Raw genomic sequence first — 21,640 nt, forward strand, 5'->3', positions numbered from 1 at the left:
TTGAGCACAGAGCTCAACACATAAGATTCCCCAAATCAGTACGTCTGATGGCTGTGTGAATCCTACCTGCCTCCAGCCTGCCTCCAACCTATTACACACTATTACACACTATTACACTATTACACACTATTACTAGGGGTGGGACGATACATCGATCCAGATCGATACATCGATGTAATTATCAACAATCGAATCGGATCGATGCAATGTAATAAGATCGATTCATATCGATACTGTTATGGTTTGACACCGACCCCAAACGCTAACGACACAAGAGAGTTGGATTCAGAGTTGCCAAATACGAGGGCTTGTTTATTTGATAATAGGAATAAGTGAAACAGGGAAAGCAGGTCAACAAGAACAGGTACAATGAACAAGGGGCAAAGTTCTGCTGCTCTGCAGCCTCTCCCGGAAGGGTAGTCTTGGGAAGCAGGAGCAGACCTCTGTACCGCTCTGCAGACTCTCACGGCGGACCTCTCAGATGTTGTGCAAGACCGAGAGAGGGAGAGAGGGAACGGGTCAGTGACAGAGCAGACTTGAAACGAGCTGGAGGACAGGGTGTTATATTCTTCGTGTTTAAACAACACAGTGATGAGCAATCCTCCAAAAACAGCCCAAGTGAAATATCTTCATGTAAACACACAGTGAGCAAAATCCAAACACCGTCCAAATGTGAAATACTATCTTCGTGTAAACACACAGTGAGCAAAAATCCAAACACAGTCCAAATGTGAAACAATATCTTCGTGTAAATACACAGTGAGCAAAAATCCAACACAGTCCAAATGTGAAATAATATCTTCGTGTAAATACACAGTGGGAGGTGGAAGATCCCGAAATATTATTCCATAAAGGAAAGGGCAAAAACGATATTGGCTGGGTGAGTGACTGTCTGACAAAAAGGTGGTAGACTTCAGTGTAAAGGTTACACACGAAAATAGGGAATAGGTCAAGACAGTCAATCTAGAAAAACTCACCCAGACGAGCTGCGTAAAGGAACAGGAACAAACAGTGGAGGCGAGCGCGCGCCACGGAGCAGGTATCCAAGCGAAGGCTTCTAGGAATTTCCTGGAGAATAGCACAGTGAAACAGAAGCAACGGGGAAAAACATCCAGCGACAAATCAAGACGAACCAACAACTTAGGGTGGGGAAAACGGGGTATAAATAATGAGGGATCGATTGATTGAAAGGCAGTGACAGCTGGGGAATGTGATTGAAAAGCGTGGGGAAGTGAGGGAACCAATCAGCGACGTCTCAGATGACGTCAGCGGGGAGAAACGTGTGAACGAGGGAATTGAAATACTTGACAGAAAAAATGAATGAAAACAAAGCGAGGGTGGTTAAAGGAACAGAACGAGTGAGAAGGCAAGGACAGAAACCTCACAGTACCCCCCCCTCAACGGGAGCCGCCCGGCGACCAGGCCGACCCGGCTCGTCAGGATGGGCCCGATGGAAGTCGGTGATCAAGCCGGGATCCACGATGAGCTGCCGGGAGACCCAGCTACGCTCCTCAGGGCCGTAACCCTCCCAGTCCACCAGGTATTGGAATCCCCGGCCCCGCCGACGAACGCCCATCAACCGGCGGACCTGCCACTGGGGGTGACCATCCACTAGCACAGGAGGCGGTGGATCAGGAGCCGGAGGCATAAGGGGACTGAGGGAGACGGGCTTAACCCGGGAGACATGGAACACGGGGTGGATATGCATGGATGCAGGAAGCTTCAGGCGCAGGGCCGCCGGACTGAGTACCTTCAGGACCTCGAAAGGACCGACGAAGCGAGGGTTGAGCTTCTTGGCCGAGGACCGTAGCGGGAGGTCCTTCGCGGAGAGCCACACCCTCTGCCCAGGGCGGTAAGTCGGCGCGGGAACCCGGCGCCGGTCGGCACCACGACAGGCGCGCTCAGATGTCCGGAGCAGCGCGGTCCTGGTGATCTCCCAAACGCGACGGCAGCGGTCGAGGTGGACCTGCACGGAGGGAACTGCCACTTCCGTCTCCAGTGCGGGAAAAAGAGGGGGCTGGTAGCCCAGGGAGGCCTCAAAAGGGGAGAGGCCGGTGGCGGAACTGACCATTGAGTTGATCGAGTATTCAACCCAGGGAAGGAAACGACTCCAGGATGCCGGCCTCTCGGCTGCCACACACCGAAGAGCAGACTCCACGCTCTGGTTCATCCTCTCCGTCTGCCCGTTTGTCTGGGGATGGTAGCCAGAGGAGAGACTGACCGTTGCCCCCAATCCCTTGCAGAAAGCCCGCCATACCTGGGAGGTGAACTGGGGCCCCCGGTCAGAGACGATGTCCTGGGGAAAGCCGTGGAGGCGGAACACGTGGTGCGTCAGGAGGTCCGCCGTCTCGGCTGCTGAGGGAAGCTTGGAGAGGGCCACGAGGTGGACCCCCTTGCTGAATCGATCCACCACGGTCAGAAGGCAGGTGTTCCCCTGGGAGGAGGGTAGACCAGTGACGAAGTCGAGCGCCACATGTGACCACGGACGGCTTGGAACGGGAAGTGGCTGCAAGAGCCCGGAGGGTGCCTGGTGAGAGGCCTTGCTGCGGGCACAGACCGCGCAGGCCAAAACGAACTCCTTGACGTCGTTCCGCATGGTGGGCCACCAGAAACGACGAGCCAGGAAGGAGAACGTGCGATGGACGCCTGGGTGGCAGGCGAACCGGCTGGTATGGCCCCACAGCAGTACCTGGGACCGGACAGAGTCAGGGACGAAGAGACGGCTCCTAGGGACGTTGCTTGGGGCACGTTGGAAGCGTAGGGCACGCCTCACCACACCCTCGATGCCCAAGGTGATGGCTCCAACCACTCGGGCCTCCGGGATGATGGGAGATGGGTCCTCAGAGGGTGGAGCCCCCTTGGAGTGCATCCGGGACAGGGAGTCGGCCTTCGTGTTGCGGGAACCGGGGCGGAAGGTCAGCGAGAAGTCGAACCGACTGAGGAAACTGGCCCATCTCGCCTGCCGACCGTTGAGGCGCCTGGAAGCGCGGATGAACGTTAGGTTCTTGTGGTCCGTCCAGATGGTAAAAGGCTCCTCGGCACCCTCTAGCCAATGACGCCACTCCTCCAGAGCAGCCACGACCGCCAGTAGCTCCCGATTGCCGGTGTCGTAGTTCCTCTCGGCGGGGAGGAAGCGACGCGAGTAGAAGGCGCAAGGATGTACCTTCTGGTCGGAAGGAGAACGCTGAGAAAGGACAGCGCCCAGGCCAGAATCCGAAGCGTCCACCTCCACGATGAACTGTCTCTTGGGGTCAGGGTGGAGCAGGATAGGAGCGGAAGTGAACCTTCTCTTGAGGGAGCGGAACGCAGCGCGTGCCGCTGGGGACCAGTCGAACGGCAGAGCGGGGGAGGTCAGCTTGGTAAGAGGCTCCGCCACTTGGCTGTAGTTCCGGATGAACCTTCGGTAGAAGTTTGCGAACCCGAGGAAACTCTGTAGCTCCTTCCGGGTGGTGGGTTCCGGCCAATCCTCCACAGCCTGGATCTTGCGAGGATCCGCTCGGGTCAAGCCCTTCTCCACGATGAAGCCCAGGTAGTCGACGGAGTTGGAGTGGAAACGGCACTTCTCCGCCTTGACAAAGAGCCGATTGTGGAGGAGGCGCTCCAGCACCCGGCGGACATGCAGGATGTGTTCCTCGAGGGTCCTGGAAAAGATAAGAATGTCGTCCAGGTACACCACCACGAACACCTCCAGCATGTCACGGAGGACATCGTTCATGAGTGCCTGGAATACCGCCGGGGCGTTGGTGAGACCGAACGGCATCACAAGGTACTCATAGTGGCCCCTGGGGGTCTTGAAGGCGGTCTTCCATTCATCGCCCTCACGGATACGGACAAGATGATAGGCACTTCGGAGATCCAGCTTGGTGAAGAACGAGGCCTGGGTCAGTGGCTCGAAGGTGGAGCTCATGAGAGGTAGGGGGTATTTGTTCTTGATGGTGATCTCGTTGAGCTGACGATAGTCGATGCAGGGTCGCAGGTCCCCATCCTTCTTTCCAACAAAGAAGAAACCGGCCGCCACCGGGGAGGAGGAAGGCCGAATGAGTCCTGCTTCCAATGACTCAGAGATGTAGAGATCCATCGCCTTCTTCTCCGGGGCAGTCAGACTGTAGAGGCGGCTGCCGGGAAGGGGAGCCCCTTGGCGGAGGTTGATGGCGCAGTCATAGGGGCGGTGAGGTGGAAGGGACTGAGCCCTGGTCTTACTGAATACCTCCATGAGGTCGTGGTACTCGGGAGGAACGGACGAGGGATCCGGGGGCAACTCACCAGCCGGTCTCCGGGGCGGGGGACAAGACGCCGCCTGTAGACAGCGGGCGTGACAGGAGGAGCTCCAGCCCCTGATGGTACCGGAGGCCCAGGCGATGTGGGGCTCGTGCAGCGCGAGCCAGGGCCTACCCAGGACCACCGGGACAAGGGGGGATTGGGTAATGAGGAACTGGATCCTCTCTACGTGGTTCCCAGCAATGGTCAGCAAGACTGGGCCGGTCCGTTGAGAGATGTCGGCCAGGCGGTGTTGGTCCAACGAAAAGATCTCCAAGGGCCTCACAAGGGCCTCAAGAGGTATGTTGGCTTGGGTGGCAAACTCGAAGTCGAGGAAGTTCTCGTCTGCCCCAGAGTCGATGAGGGCCTCCACCGTGGCACGTTGGTCCCCCCAGGCCAGGGTGACGCTCAACAGATGGTCAGGTGGTGCGCGGCGCTGGGAATGGGAAAAACGGCTCACCAGGATCTCCCGGGGTCTTGGTGAGCCCGATCTTTTGGCCGGGTAGGGCAGTCGGCGATACGGTGTCCCGCACCTCCGCAGTAGAGGCAGAGACCGGAACTGAGCCTTGCCTGACGCTCCGCCTGGCTCAGATGAGAGCGTCCCAGCTGCATGGGTTCCTCCTCGCGCACCGGACGGGGAAGCCTGTTACCCACAGTAGTGTTGGGGACGGGGCGTCCAGGAGTCCGGGGTGCTTCAGGAGGTGACAGTCGGGCCCTCTCGCGCCTTCTCTCCAGGAGGCGTCCGTCAATACGGATGACAAGGCTAAACAGCTCCTCGAGGGAGTCGGGCACCTCCCTGGTAGCGAGCTGGTCCCGGACTGCGTCACTGAGCCCCCTTATGAAGGTTAGGCGAAGAGCAGGTTCGTTCCATCCGCTCTCCACCGCCGCCAGTCGAAACTCCATGACATAGTCCGTCACCCTGCTGCTCCCTTGCCGGAAGGTCCCCAACCGGGCTCCAGGGTCCAGACCTCGGGCTGGATGGTGGAACACTCTGCGGAGCTCCGCCACGAAGTCTGGGTAGGAGAACAAAAACTCTGCTTCCATTGCCCAGGAGGATGTGACCCACTGGGCAGCATGGCCTGAAAGTAGGTTGGTTATATAAGCCACTCGGGACCCATGAAAAACGGCTTGGCTGATGACGGAAAACCAACTCACATTGCATGATGAATGTGGCACACTCCTCGGGATTACCGTCAAACAGCCGTGGGACGGAGAGAAGGGGTTCCCGAGGTGCGAGATCTGCTGGGGCTGCGGGGAATGTTCCTGGAGGGTGTGAGAGATGAAAAGTATTAACGGCGTCGCCCAGCGAGTTAAGCTGGGCGAGAATCTCGGACTGTTGTCCCGCCATAGCGGCCATTGAACCCTGCATAGGCAGGACCTGGTCCCTGAGGTTCTGCACCGCAGCCGCAGCCCGCTCAAGTTGGAGACCGTGATCCCTGGTCAACTCGACTTGAAATGCAAGTGCGGTTCTGACCCACTCTGTGTCGGCTGGGGTCGTCATGGTTGGTTCGTAATGTTATGGTTTGACACCGACCCCAAACGCTAACGACACAAGAGAGTTGGATTCAGAGTTGCCAAATACGAGGGCTTGTTTATTTGATAATAGGAATAAGTGAAACAGGGAAAGCAGGTCAACAAGAACAGGTACAATGAACAAGGGGCAAAGTTCTGCTGCTCTGCAGCCTCTCCCGGAAGGGTAGTCTTGGGAAGCAGGAGCAGACCTCTGTACCGCTCTGCAGACTCTCACGGCGGACCTCTCAGATGTTGTGCAAGACCGAGAGAGGGAGAGAGGGAACGGGTCAGTGACAGAGCAGACTTGAAACGAGCTGGAGGACAGGGTGTTATATTCTTCGTGTTTAAACAACACAGTGATGAGCAATCCTCCAAAAACAGCCCAAGTGAAATATCTTCATGTAAACACACAGTGAGCAAAATCCAAACACCGTCCAAATGTGAAATACTATCTTCGTGTAAACACACAGTGAGCAAAAATCCAAACACAGTCCAAATGTGAAACAATATCTTCGTGTAAATACACAGTGAGCAAAAATCCAACACAGTCCAAATGTGAAATAATATCTTCGTGTAAATACACAGTGGGAGGTGGAAGATCCCGAAATATTATTCCATAAAGGAAAGGGCAAAAACGATATTGGCTGGGTGAGTGACTGTCTGACAAAAAGGTGGTAGACTTCAGTGTAAAGGTTACACACGAAAATAGGGAATAGGTCAAGACAGTCAATCTAGAAAAACTCACCCAGACGAGCTGCGTAAAGGAACAGGAACAAACAGTGGAGGCGAGCGCGCGCCACGGAGCAGGTATCCAAGCGAAGGCTTCTAGGAATTTCCTGGAGAATAGCACAGTGAAACAGAAGCAACGGGGAAAAACATCCAGCGACAAATCAAGACGAACCAACAACTTAGGGTGGGGAAAACGGGGTATAAATAATGAGGGATCGATTGATTGAAAGGCAGTGACAGCTGGGGAATGTGATTGAAAAGCGTGGGGAAGTGAGGGAACCAATCAGCGACGTCTCAGATGACGTCAGCGGGGAGAAACGTGTGAACGAGGGAATTGAAATACTTGACAGAAAAAATGAATGAAAACAAAGCGAGGGTGGTTAAAGGAACAGAACGAGTGAGAAGGCAAGGACAGAAACCTCACAGATACTCTTATTTTGAAAATCCTGTGGCGAGTCTCATATCCGCCCAAGAACAACAGCAGTAGCTCCGTGTGTGTAGATGTTACAGCATAGCATTCTCCCTTTCTGTGTGTGTGTGTGTGCGCGCGTCTTTGGAAAGACCAGATGAGGTCAGAGGAGTTTGATGTTTAAATGTTATTTAAACATAAACAATATAATACATAATAAATGTAGGCGTATACATGATCATGCAACATCAACAAATTGTTGTAGGAACGGTTTGGGAGAGGGAGGTTGTGAGTTTTGAGTTCCAAAAAATGTAGCTTAAAGTTTAAAGCTCAATATATAAAAACGTGGCACTTTACAGTGAACAGGAGGTCTATTTGTATTAAAAACAATAGATTGATTTTCCTTTAAATGTCTGGAAGAGCTCAAAAATACAAATGTCAAATGATATTTTCATTACCTTTTTTTTGTTGATCTAAATGTTACTGATTGTGTTAAATGGGCATATGATATCATCTCATATCGATCGCAGGCACCTGAATCTAATCGTATCGTATTGTATCGTGAGAGACTTTGTGATATCGGCAAATATTGTATCGTTGTCCAAAGAATCGATATCGTATCGTATCATGATGAAACTGGTGATTCCCACCCCTAACTATTACTGTGAATAACAACACCAGCCTACAAACCACTGCAATGGAGGGGGGGCCACTGCCGATGGAGACTCAGGGCTAGATCCACAAAGAATGGATTGCACGGAGCAAGTTGCACCCTTACTTACAATTCATTATGAATTGAAAATGGGGGACCCTGATGTAAACAAGACGAAAGTCTTTCTCTGGTCTGCATCCCCTTAACAATTGTGTGTATTGAGGCGGCTGAGTGGCGCAGTGGGCAAGGCGCTCGCCACTAACGCAGGAGATGCTGGTATCGAGCCCAGCTCTCTGCGTTGCTACCGGCTTGGCCGGCCATCATACTAACACACAATTGGCAGTGTTAGAGGGTGGGAAAGCCGGTGGGTGGGGATTGGACGTTGTGGACAGCGACTCCTACAGGTCGGTTGGGTGACACCGGTGCAGCGGAAACAGGAAGTATCGGGGGCAGTGTGAGCCTCCCACTCGTTACTCCTCGCCACTGAGAGTTCGAGCTGCTGCGGTGAAAAGATGCGACAGGCTGCCTCCTCGTGTACCGGAGAGGACACGTGATGCAAGGCTTCTATCCTCACTACAGCCGACCAGTGGGAGGCATAGTCTAGCAACGTTCAAGACAGGGGAGGGAAGAATTGGAAACACGAAATTGGGATGGGAGAAAAATAGAAAATGGGGAGAAAAAGTGGATAAAAAAAAAACAATTGTGTGTATTGAGCCGTACTGTGTATTGTACCCATTCTGCAATCTGTTAATAAAATGTTCATTCAATCAATCACCGTGCAGATTGATCGAATGAAAGTTTTATTAACAGATTGCAGAATGGGTACATTACAGTACGGCTCAATACACACAATTGTTAAGGGGATGCAGACCAGAGAAAGACTTTCGTCTTGTTTACATCAGGGTCCCCCATTTTCAATTCATAATGAATTGTAAGGGTGCAACTTGTTCCGTGCAATCCATTCTTTGTGGATATAGCCCTGGGTGTTCAGGATAACAGAACATGAGGTGAGGAGGACCTTTAAGAAAGTGAATATCAGGAAGGCAGCAGGACCGGACAGTATTCCCGGCCGCATCCTAAAAGTCTGTGCCAACCAACTGGCCCCGGTATTCACTGACATATTTAACCTGTCCTTAGAACAGGCTGTCATCCCCACCTGTCTGAAGATGTCCACCATTATCCCTGTACCCAAGAAATCCAAGCCTGCTTGCCTCAACGACTACCGCCCTGTAGCTCTCACCTCCATAGCCATGAAGTGCTTTGAGAAGCTAGTGAAGGGCTACATCTGTTCCTCCCTCCCCATAAACCTGGACACCCTGCAATTTGCATATCGCCCCAACAGGTCCACGGAGGACACCATAGCCCATGTGCTGCACACAGCAGCATTCAATACCATAGTCCCCTCCAAACTCATAGCCAAGCTCAGGGACCTGGGCTTGAACTATGACCTCTGCCAGTGGGTCTTGGACTTCCTGACGGGCAGACCCCAGGAGGTGAGAGCAGGCAACTGCACCTCCTCATCCATCACTCTCAACATAGGGGCCCCCCAGGGCTGTGTTCTGAGTCCCCTCCTCTACTCCCTGTACACACATGACTGTGTGGCACAGCGGAACAACAACACAATCATCAAATTTGCTGACGACACAGTAGTGGTGGGCCTGATCTCTGCAAACGATGAGAGGGCCTACCTAGAAGAGGTAAAGGTTCTAGCGGGATGGTGTCAAGAGAACAGCCTCTCCCTGAACGTCAGCAAAACAAAAGAGATGATTGTGGACTTTAGGAGGTCGGGGGTCAGGGACTACAGCCGCCTCAGCATCGACGGGGCACCGGTTGAGAGAGTGAACAGTTTTAAGTACCTCGGAGTCCACATATCCGAGGACTTGACATGGACCACACACATTGACAGTGTTATCAAGAAGGCACGACAACACCTCTACTTCCTTAGGCGCCTAAGGAAGTTCCAAGTGAGTCAGAAGATCCTCAAGAACTTCTACTCATGCACAATAGAGAGCATCCTGACTGGCAATATCACGCCCTGGTTTGGGAATAGCACCGCACAAGACCGTAGCAGACTACAGAGAGTGGCCGGTTCAGCCGAACACACAATTGGAGGGGGGCTTCCCACTCTCCAAGACATTTACAACAAGCGCTGCATGGGTAAGGCTAAGAGAACAGGGGGCGAAATTAACTTTTTGACTCACCGGCCAGTGGCGGGTAGATGGGAAGAATCTACCCGTCAAGCATATTTCTTACCTGCCAACTTTTTTTTTGTTAAAAAAATTATTATTATTATTTTATATAAAAAAATTTTTTTAATAAAATATATATATTATATAATCATACTTGTAGTTGTATTATCCGCGAGACATCGCCACCTCGCTGTCTGCAAACAGCTCCACTGTCTGTGTGTATACTCTAGTGGCCTCCAGCTCCAGCAAGGATTCACCGGCGCTGCAGCTGGGCCCTAAACTCTACATTCAGCATGAAAGGATTCTCCTGCGCTCCAGCTGGACCCTATTCAGCAGCCCTCATGCGATGTAAGCCAGGGGCTCGAATACGCATGTTGTAGGACATTGATGTCAGGAGCTATCTGTAGCTACTGCTGGATGGCGTTGGGACAACGCCTCTGAACTATTTAGTTTACTGGGACATTTCGTAGTGACTAGTGAGCTAACGTGGGCTAACATGAGCTACCTAGCCAACGGAGGTATTATGCACTGGACACTTGCTGGAGCAGTTGTTGATGTCGGGAGCTATCAGTAGCTAGCCGGCTGGATAACGTTACACAATGCCTCATGTATTAAACTAAAAGTGAATAGTTGACTGGGTCATTTTGTAACAGTAGCTAACATTAGCTCACGGAGGTCCCTCTGACTAGACTAATGTCACGGTGACTGTCCGAGGCAATAGCCTCTGTTTACATGCAGCATACAGAAACAGGTGCGGGAGGGGTAGGAGGAGCAGTGCGCGGTGCGCTGCATGTCTGTGCTGAGACAGCGAGTAAGAACTCCGCTCAGAATTGGATCATGATTTTCGGTTTTCACATGACTATTTGATTGCCCGCCACACTGCGGGCAGACCTCTCAGTGGGAGGCGCCAAACGTGAAAACTGCCCGCAAATGGCGGGTGGCGGGCTTTAATTTTGCCCCCTGTAAGAGAATAATCAAAGACCCCAGACACCCAAACAACTGCAACTTTGAACTGCTGCGGTCAGGCAAGCGATACCAGAGTCTCATGGCAAGCACAGAGAGACTCAGAAGGTCCTTCTATCCCCAGGCCATCAGGATGCTCAATGAACAATAACAAACCATCAAATACACCCACAGCACACACATCCACACGCACACACTCACTTTAAATAAACAACACACTGTAGCACCCACTTTACCCACTTTAGACACTAACACACTTTATATTTATTGGTAAGGAGATTTGCACATCAATCTCATACCTCATTGCACCTCATTGCACCTCACCACCACAAGGTGGCACCACAAGCTAAGCTATACCTCACCATTTCTACACTGTACTGTATATTGCTGTAACTCAGTTACCTTCTGCATTGTATATACTATACTGTATATATGTATATTGAAATGTTTTGTTTTGTTTACACTTGTTTACGTACTTGACTTTCTATTTTATACTTATATTATACTTATTTTATACTATATTTTTATTTTATCTAGCACACTCAGGAGCAAAACAGAAGGAAGCATTTCATGCAAACATATTCTGTATTTCTGTATGACAACTAATAAAGAAACTTGAACTTGAACTTGATTTGATTGATTGAATTTTCTTTGTGTGTCTTACATACAGATGTATGCCCAGCCCATATTAGGGGCTTACAAGACACATACACAACAAGTGATCATATAGACAAAGATGGCCACAAAAGAAATTAACAAAATAAAACATAAGGAGGAATTCATATAAAATGATATAGGATATAATGTGTTTTGTCTCAAGTGCCATGCTTTCTCCAAAAATCATGCAAAACTGAAAATCTCCTCCACAAAAAACCAACCCAAGATACAACTCTGAGGAACAAATTGTAAAGCGCTTTGGATAAAAGCTCTATAAATGCACCATTTACCATTTACAATGAAGCATAGATTATAACTAGAGATGTTCCGATACCATTTTTCCCTTTCCGATCCGATTCCGATACCTAAGCTTTGGGTATCGGCCGATACCGATATTTATCCAATACCAGTGCATAAAAAAAAAATTAAAAAAAAAATTATATAAATTATACCTTTTTTTTTTTTTTTTTTTTTCAGATACTGTTATACTGTTTTTTTAGTAATAACTAGAACGTATGGTATTTATTCAACAACAGGTGATTGTATAGATTTGTATTAGTATCATTAATCAATGAGTATGGGCTGCAGCACTGCAGATATACCCTACTCCAATGATCCACACGGACATTAAACGGTGTTGCACTCGCTACTCAGTGGCTCTGCAGATATACCCTATTCAGTCTGTAAGCTAGTGGCAGATAGAACGTTCATGTTGTGATTTTTGATGCAAAATAAATATTCAACATTCTCTTTTGAAACTCCGCCTCAGACTCTTATCCTTTGGCACTTGCTGTACTTTGCTTGCAGGTCTGCAGCCATTATTGCTGGATTATGTGAATAGCACCAACTTTAGACACGGTAACGTTATCAAGCTAAGCTAACTGACCTAGCTCGACTTCCCGCATTGACATTAAGATAACGTTAGTAATAGTCAGCTAACGCTAGTCCGTAGCTACTTAACTTAAATACAATTCACCGTGGGTGCATTATTGTTGATAGACGGTCACGGACAGTGTTAGGTCCTGGAGAAAGGACAGGCGATCATCTGATTTGATGTAACGTTAAAAGCGGATGTTGTTCCAACTAGCTATCTTTCCAGCTAATGCTATCATAACACCAGCCAAACACATCCCGATTCCCGTCCGAGCTCCCCGTCACACCGCACTGTCGGGGACAATGGAATTTAAGAAAGTGTATCTGCTGTTACACACTTTAAAACATGTTCATTTTATAATCCTCACTCTCCGCAGGACTCGGCAGGAGATAAATTACATCATGGGATCGGAGGCTAGAATTTACGTGTACTCGCCGATACCGATACCAGCATTTTAGGCAGTATCGGCGGCATTTCCGATACCAGTATCGGTATCGGAACAACTCTAATTATAACTAGCATACTGTACATAAGCCCATTAGGAGGGATTAATGGGTAAGTAGCATTAACCCTTGCACTGCCACACTACCAAATGGTTAACCCTTTCACTGCGACAATACAGAAGGTTAACCCTTTCACTGCCGCACAACAAAGTGTTAACCCTTTCACTGCCACACGACAAAGGGTTAACCCTTTCACTACCACACTACAGAAGGTTAACCCTTTCACTACCACACTACAGACGGCACAAAGCACTAGGGATGGGTACCGAATTCGGTACTTTTGAGGTACCGAACCAAAACACGTCGGTACTACCGAGTATCGATTCAAGTGAGATACCAAAAAAAGATTTTTTTTTTTTTTTTTTTTTTTTTATTAAATTTTTTTACCTTTTTTCTTTTCATGTCAACGTTCACACGCAGAATATATGCTTACCTAGGATTTGACTTGATTCAACAACAAAGCAGTCGGAGCAATGGCAAGCCAAAAACGGTCGAAATTGTAGTTATTTGAAGTTTGGATATTTTTTTTCACGACTGATGTAGGTAAATTAAATTTCTTGAGACTAAAGTACCGAAAAAAGGTACCGTTGGGTACCGGTATCGATTCACAGGTACCGTATCGGTTCAAATGTGAAAGGTACCCATCCCTACAAAGCACGGATACAATCCAGACAACAATAAAATACTTAAATACTTTTTTTTTTTTTTAAAGAAGGAGATATGGAGGCAAAGCAGGCAAACAGGAAGTGGCGTCTGAAGTGACGTGCGGCCGCCTCCTGCCTTCTGGGCCGCGCTGCTATCTCAACAGATGTCCTGTGCGCCGCGGCCTGCCCGCTCCCCCTCCCCCTCCCCCCCTCCTCCCCCTCCCCCTCCCGCTCCCCCTCCCCCTCCCCCAGCCACCAGAACTGATGCAGTTCCACTTTAATTGGAGTTGAATCTTAACTAAATCTTGTGGTGTTTCTCTCGGGCCCCGAGGCGAGTCAGAGAGAGACTCACATCAACACACAACAGGCTTATTGTCCACAGCTGCTCGCTAACAAACCACCACGCGGCTTAGCTGGAACCCCTGTGTGTGTGTGTGTGTGTGTGTGTGTGTGTGTGTGTGTGTGTGTGTGTGTGTGTGTGTGTGTGTGTGTGTGTGTGTGTGTGTGTGTGTGTGTGTGTGTGTGTGTGTGTGTGTGTGTGTGTGTGTGTGTGTGTGTGTGTGTGTGTGTGTGTGTGTGTGTGTGTGTGTGTGTGTGTGTGTGTGTGTGTGTGTGTGTGTGTGTGTTGTGTGTGTGATGGTGTGTGCGTTTGTGTGTGTGTGTGTGTGCGCGTGTGTGTGATGGTGTGTGCGTGCGTTTGTGTGTGTGCGCGCGTGTGTGTGATGGTGTGTGCGTGCGTGCGTGTGTGTGTGTGTGTGTGTGCGTGTGTGCGTGTGTGTGTGTGTGTGTGTGTGTGTGTGTTGTGTGTGTGATGGTGTGTGCGTTTGTGTGTGTGTGTGTGTGCGCGCGTGTGTGTGATGGTGTGTGCGTGCGTTTGTGTGTGTGCGCGCGTGTGTGTGATGGTGTGTGTGTGTGTGTGTGCGTGTGTGTGTGTGTGTGTGATGGTGTGTGCGTGCGTGCGTGCGTGTGTGTGTGTGTGTGTGCGTGTGTGTGTGTGTGTGTGTGCGTGTGTGCGTGTGTGTGTGTGTGTGTGCGTGTGTGCGTGTGTGTACCTTAGCCAGGCTGAGGTGATCATGACGTAACCTCTGCTTGTTCTTCTTCCCTGCCATGATCTTCCCCGTCCGGAAGTCGAAACATCCCAGATCCATGCTGTTGCCGAGGTAACGGGACAGCTGAGGTTTACTCCGGAACTTCTTCCCCGACGGACTGGTGGAAGAAGAACGACACGGGTCAGAGACGAGTACTGAGGCGGTTCTGGATCCATGTGGAGTCAACCCAGTGTGATATATGTCACCAGATATCAGGGGTGTAAAGTACTTGAGTAATTGTACTTTGTTACAATACTTAAGTACAGTTTTGGGGGATTTGTACTTTACTCAAGTATTATTAGGTTTTGTATACTTTGTACTTTGACTCAATTACATTTCAGAGAAAAAAAACATACTTTCCTTACATTTAAAATGCAGACCTAGAAAGTACAAATCTCGCAGGTCCAACCATTTTAATTAGTATATTTGTTTCTCTGGTCGAACTAACGTTAACGTTATTATTGATCCTGCAGCCGCGCTTTATTTAAAAACAGCCAATCAAATCCCCATCAATGGAAAATGAACCCGCCCATACCCATGCTGATTGGTCCTTGTGCAAGACTAGAAAGTGGGGATCTTTGATTAAACACCTGCTATCAGAAGAATAGACAGTCAGAGTGACGAGCTACAGAAGATGGTCACAAATGAGGCCGGGAGTACGAGGGAGGAAGAGGACGAAACGGTCGGCGTGGACGTTCAAGACGAGCACCCACCAAGGCCTTATCTCCATGAAAAGTTTTTACTTTTACTTTTTAGTACTTAAGTACATTTCAAAGTAGAAACTTTTTGACTTTTACTTAAGTGTGTTTTTAGCCAGATACTCAGACTTTTACTTGAGTACGATTTTGAGACGGTACCCATACTTTCACTTTCTGGGTACTTTTTACACCCCTGACCAGTACTCAACCTCTACTCCCTTTAACTACAGTATGAAGGAGATATATCAGCCTGGTTTAGGTCTTTGTTGACTCAGCACATCTCTGGTTTAGGTCTTAGTTAACTCAGCACATCTCTGCTAAACACAGGATTTAAAGTGGTCTTTCTGCATGTTTCTACACGAGGAAACATTTTACAGATGTGTCGATTAATCTGCCGGTTGATAAAATCTAGGAATTCCTTCAGTCAAGGACCATCCTATTCATTTATCTCTACAGTAGAAAATCCATTATGGCCAGGCCAGTGTCAGACCAGGCCATTAGGCCAAGCTGCACCAACACAGTGATATCAAAGTGAACGTGATGTGATTCGTCAGACTGGTTTCCGGGCAGGACTTCCAGAGACACAGACCTTCCCCCGCATCGTCTCCCAACGCCTGAGTCACTGGCTTGTCGGGAAGTCAGACTCCGGTTAGGGTAGGGAGGACTCGCTCCCTTCTTTCTCTCTTTCTACCTCTCTCTCTCTCTCTCTCTCTCTCTCTCTCTCTCTCTCTCTCTCTCTCTCTCTCTCTCTCTCTCTCTCTCTCTCTCTCTCTCTCTCTCTCTCTCTCTCTCTCTCTCTCTCTCTCTCTCTCTCTCTCTCTCTCTCTCTCTCTACCCCTCTCTCTCTCTCTCTCTCTCTTTCTACCTCTCTTTCTACCTCTCTCTCTCTCTCTCCCCATTTCTGTCTTCCTTAACCCTTTCACTACCACACTAGCAAAGGGTTAACCTTTTCACAGCGACAATACGGAAGGTTAACCCTTTCACTGCCGTCTGTGTTAGCCGTCTGTAGTGTGGTAGTGAAAGGGTTACCCGTATGTAGTGTGGTAGTGAAAGGGTTAATATCTCCCTGCCTTCCTCTCTACGTCGCTCACTACTTCTCTCACAACCCACAGATACTTCTCTGATCTCAGCTGCCTGTTTCTGTTCAGAGTGCTTAGCCCGAGGTTTGTTCTAGCCGTGTGTTTTGTTGAAGTTGTGTGTCAGGAAGGTGAACCATTAGGCCGGCATTACTCACCTACACATACACCTATCAAAAATAAAAACCCATTTATTTTGTTTTCAGTGGCCACATTAATCAAATAAAAAAAACTCTAATTTGTAAAATACTAAGCGTGTTATCAATACTTTTAGTCACAACATTATGAACTGAAAGTGTCTAAGCAGATCTATTTGAAGCAGATCTATTTATTAGGTCTGTGCAGCAGAGCTGCTGTAAAGAGTAGCTTAAGTTTCACTTTCACTTTTAGAGTAGATGAAGGCTCTAGAGATGACATGACAGGTTACACAACGATGGCGGAGGATTTGGCCAAATTTTAGATTTAAACCCTGCGGCAGCTCGACTGGAGAGAAGCTCAGAGGAAAAGTCAGACCAAAATATTATGTTTGCACTAAATAAGGCTGCATCCGTCAATGAACGGATAGAAAATATATGGAAGGTATTACTGTATAACCCTGTCTGTAGTGTGGTAGTGAAAGGGTTAACCTTCTGTAGTGTGGTAGTGAAAGGTTAACCTTCTGTAGTGTGGTAGTGAAAGGTTTTGTCTGTAGTGTGGTAGTGAAAGGTTTTGTCTGTAGTGTGGTAGTGAAAGGGTTAAACTTTTGTAGTGTGGTAGTGAAAGGTTAACCTGCTGTAGTGTGGTAGTGAAAGGTTAACCTTATGTAGTGTGGTAGTGAAAGGTTAACCTTCTGTAGTGTGGTAGTGAAAGGTTAACCTTCTGTAGTGTGGTAGTGAAAGGTTAACCTTCTGTAGTGTGGTAGTGACAGGGTTAACCTTCTGTAGTGTGGTAGTGAAAGGGTTAACCTTCTGTAGTGTGGTAGTGAAAGGTTAACCTTCTGTAGTGTGGTAGTGACAGGGTTAACCTTCTGTAGTGTGGTAGTGAAAGAGTTAACCTTCTGTAGTGTGGTAGTGAAAGGGTTAACCTTCTGTAGTGTGGTAGTGAAAGGATTAACCTTCTGTAGTGTGGTAGTGAAAGGGTTAACCTTCTGTAGTGTGGTAGTGAAAGGTTAGTGAAAGGGTTAACCTTCTGTAGTGTGGTAGTGAAAGGGTTAACCTTCTGTAGTGTGGTAGGGAAAGGTTAACCTTCTGTAGTGTGGTAGTGAAAGGTTAACCTTCTGTAGTGTGGTAGTGAAAGGTTAACCTTCTGTAGTGTGGTAGTGAAAGGTTAACCTTCTGTAGTGTGGTAGTGAAAGGTTAACCTTCTGTAGTGTGGTAGTGACAGGGTTAACCTTCTGTAGTGTGGTAGTGAAAGGGTTAACCTTCTGTAGTGTGGTAGTGAAAGGTTAACCTTCTGTAGTGTGGTAGTGACAGGGTTAACCTTCTGTAGTGTGGTAGTGAAAGAGTTAACCTTCTGTAGTGTGGTAGTGAAAGGGTTAACCTTCTGTAGTGTGGTAGTGAAAGGATTAACCTTCTGTAGTGTGGTAGTGAAAGGGTTAACCTTCTGTAGTGTGGTAGTGAAAGGTTAGTGAAAGGGTTAACCTTCTGTAGTGTGGTAGTGAAAGGGTTAACCTTCTGTAGTGTGGTAGGGAAAGGTTAACATTCTGTAGTGTGGTAGTGACAGGGTTAACCTTCTGTAGTGTGCTAGGGAAAGGTTAACCTTCTGTAGTGTGGTAGGGAAAGGTTAACCTTCTGTAGTGTGGTAGTGACAGGGTTAACCTTCTGTAGTGTGCTAGGGAAAGGTTAACCTTCTGTAGTGTGCTAAGGAAAGGTTAACCTTCTGTAGTGTGGTAGTGAAAGGGTTAAAAACAGACGTAGATGGACAGACACAGAGGATCAATGTAGCCGCATAACGTTAAAGATCAAAGTAGGCGCTTTTGTAAAATGTCCGGTGTCACCGGAAATACCGGTGTTGTCATTTGTTTATTAGTCATGGGAAATTTCACATCACCGCGGCAACCCTACTACACACACACCCTAACCCAAACCCTTAGGCTGGCATTACACACCTACACATGCAAATGCAACTACAAAAGCAATTACACATGGAACTACACATGGAACTACACATGCAACTACACATGTAACTACACATGCAACTACACATGTAACTACACATGCAACTACACATGTAACTACACATGCAACACATTTATAGACATGCAGCTATTAGTGTGGTCTGTGGGAGCGTTTTGGATTTGGCCAGAAGGTTGATGAAGAAAGTTCAACCTTCTGCTTTGCATCCTCGACATCCCTGTATGCCCGAGTCACAGTAAAAACCTAAACTAACGTTAGCTGCTAATGTTAACGGAGCTGGTCCCAAAACAGTTCAACTGACCCTGGAGCAGCTCATAGTGGAGCAGTCCTCTGGACCAGTTAAAACAGTTCAACTGACCCTGGAGCAGCTCATAGTGGAGCAGTCCTCTGGACCAGTTAAAACAGTTCAACTGACCCTGGAGCAGCTCATAGTGGAGCAGTCCTCTGGACCAGTTAAAACAGTTCAACTGACCCTGGAGCAGCTCATAGTGGAGCAGTCCTCTGGACCAGTTAAAACAGTTCAACTGACCCTGGAGCAGCTCACAGCGGAGCAGTCCTCTGGACCAGTTAAAACAGTTCAACTGACCCTGGAGCAGCTCATAGTGGAGCAGTCCTCTGGACCAGTTAAAACAGTTCAACTGACCCTGGAGCAGCTCATAGTGGAGCAGTCCTCTGGACCAGTTAAAACAGTTCAACTGACCCTGGAGCAGCTCATAGTGGAGCAGTCCTCTGGACCAGTTAAAACAGTTCAACTGACCCCGGAGCAGCTCATAGTGGAGCAGTCCTCTGGACCAGTTAAAACAGTTCAACTGACCCTGGAGCAGCTCATAGTGGAGCAGTCCTCTGGACCAGTTAAAACAGTTCAACTGACCCCGGAGCAGCTCATAGTGGAGCAGTCCTCTGGACCAGTTAAAACAGTTCAACTGACCCTGGAGCAGCTCATAGTGGAGCAGTCCTCTGGACCAGTTAAAACAGTTCAACTGACCCTGGAGCAGCTCATATAGTTTGCTGTCCAGCTCAAACAGCGATGAGAGGAAAGGGCTGAACCTGAGAGTCCCCCCTCCCATCTCTCTCTCTCTCTCTCTCTCTCTCTCTCTCTCTCTCTCTCTCTCTCTCTCTCTCTCTCTCTCTCTCTCTCTCTCTCTCTCTTCTCTCTCTCTCTCTCTATCTCTCCCCCCCTCTATCTCCCTCTTATATCTCTCTCTCTCATCTCTCTCCCCTCTCTCTCTCTCCTCTCTCTATCTCTCCCTCCTCTCTCTCTATCTCTCCTGTCTCTCTCCTCTCTCTCCTATCTCCCTATCCTCTCTCTCTCTCTCTCTCTCGTCTCTCCTATCTCCCTCTCATCTCTCCTCTCACTCTCCCTCCTCTCTCTCTCTCTCTCTCTCTCTCTCTCTCTCTCTCTCTCTCTCTCTCTCTCTCTTCTCTCTCTCTCTCTCTCTCTCTCTCTCTCTCTGAGGACCTGAGGAACAGCCAGGAGGAGCTGATCAGAGGACCTGAGGGACCTTGGAGGAACATAAGGTTCCAGCAGGTCCGAGAGGTGCCAAGCCGTTCAGACATTTAAAAGCAAACAGTAAATCCTTCAAATCTATCCTAAAACGCACAGGAAGCCAGTGGAGGGAAAATGTGCTCTCGCTTACGTGTTCCAGTTAGCAGACGAGCAGCAGCGTTCTGGACTAACTGCAAGCGAGAGAGAGGGAGGCCTGACTGACGCCAACATACCAGGTATTACAATAGTCAAGACGAAAGGTCATAAAAGCATGGATAACATTTTCAAAAACACTACAAGATAAAAAAAAAAAAAAAAAAATTGACCTTGGACAGCCTACTAAACTGGAAAAAGCTCTTTCCCACTACAACATTGATCTGTTTGTCCATCTTAACACTTTCACTACCACACTACCGAAGGGTTAACCCTTTCACTGCGACAATACAACAGGTTAACCCTTTCACTGCCACACAACACAGGGTTAACCCTTTCACAGCCACACTACAGAAGGTTAACCCATTCACTACCACACTACCAACGGGTTAACCCTTTTCACTACCGCACTACAGAAGGTTAACCTTTCACTACCACACTACAGAAGGTTAACCCTTTCACTACCACACTACAGAAGGTTAACCTTTCACTACCACACTACAGAAGGTTAACCTTTCACTACCACACTACAGAAGGTTAACCTTTCACTACCACACTACAGAAGGTTAACCTTTCACTACCACACTACAGAAGGTTAACCCTTTCACTACCACACTACAGAAGGTTAACCTTTCACTACCACACTACAGAAGGTTAACCCTTTCACTACCACACTACAGAAGGTTAACCCTTTCACTACCACACTACAGAAGGTTAACCTTTCACTACCACACTACAGAAGGTTAACCCTTTCACTACCACACTACAGACAGTTAACCTTTCACTGCCACACTACAGAAGGTTAACCTTTCACTACCACACTACAGACGGTTAACCTTTCACTGCCACACTAGTACAGAAGGTTAACCTTTCACTACTACACTACAGAAGGTTAACCTTTCACTACCACACTACAGAAGGTTAACCCTTTCACTACCACACTACAGAAGGTTAACCTTTCACTACCACACTACAGAAGGTTAACCTTTCACTACCACACTACAGAAGGTTAACCTTTCACTACCACACTACAGAAGGTTAACCCTTTTCACTACCACACTACAGACGGTTAACCCTTTCACTACCACACTACAGAAGGTTAACCCTTTCACTACCACACTACAGACGGTTAACCCTTTCACTACCACATTACAGAAGGTTATGGTCACGGTCGTAAAAAAGTCACAAAAAGTCACAATAAAAAAAATTAAAAAAAGGACAAATATTTCTTAAAAATATAAAATTCGAATGTTGATTTAGAATTCGAATGCCAACGTAACAAACGAAGGTTCGAACGTTCGAACGTTTGGACTCAGCCCTAGAGCATAAACACACAAACAGCTCGTCAACGCTGCTCGAGCGCTCCGTCCCGCGTGTCTCTGTGCCCCGGCCTGGTGGCTCCAGCTCTCTGTGTCTCTGTGCCCCGGCCTGGTGGCTCCAGCTCTCTGTGTCTCTGTGCCCCGGCCTGGTGGCTCCAGCGTGTCTCTGTGCCCCGGCCTGGTGGCTCCAGCGTGTCTCTGTGCCCCGGCCTGGTGGCTCCAGCGTGTCTCTGTGCCCCGGCCTGGTGGCTCCAGCGTGTCTCTGTGCCCCGGCCTGGTGGCTCCAGCGTGTCTCTGTGCCCCGGCCTGGTGGCTCC

General features: G+C 48.6%; 1 protein-coding gene across 1 annotated transcript in view; it reads right to left on the reverse strand.

The window, feature by feature from the left end:
- Positions 1-21,640, reverse strand: part of mbd2 (methyl-CpG binding domain protein 2) — a 149,998-nt gene that overhangs the window by 90,486 nt on the left and 37,872 nt on the right. Inside the window, exon 2 of the mRNA XM_084325723.1 lies at positions 14,442-14,595. Within this exon, the coding sequence (XP_084181849.1) occupies positions 14,442-14,595 (154 nt within the window). The remainder of the gene's footprint in view (positions 1-14,441; positions 14,596-21,640) is intronic.

This window comes from Notolepis coatsorum (genome assembly GCF_963971535.1).
Source record: "Notolepis coatsorum genome assembly, chromosome: 12".
NCBI classification, from domain to species: Eukaryota; Metazoa; Chordata; class Actinopteri; order Aulopiformes; family Paralepididae; genus Notolepis; species Notolepis coatsorum.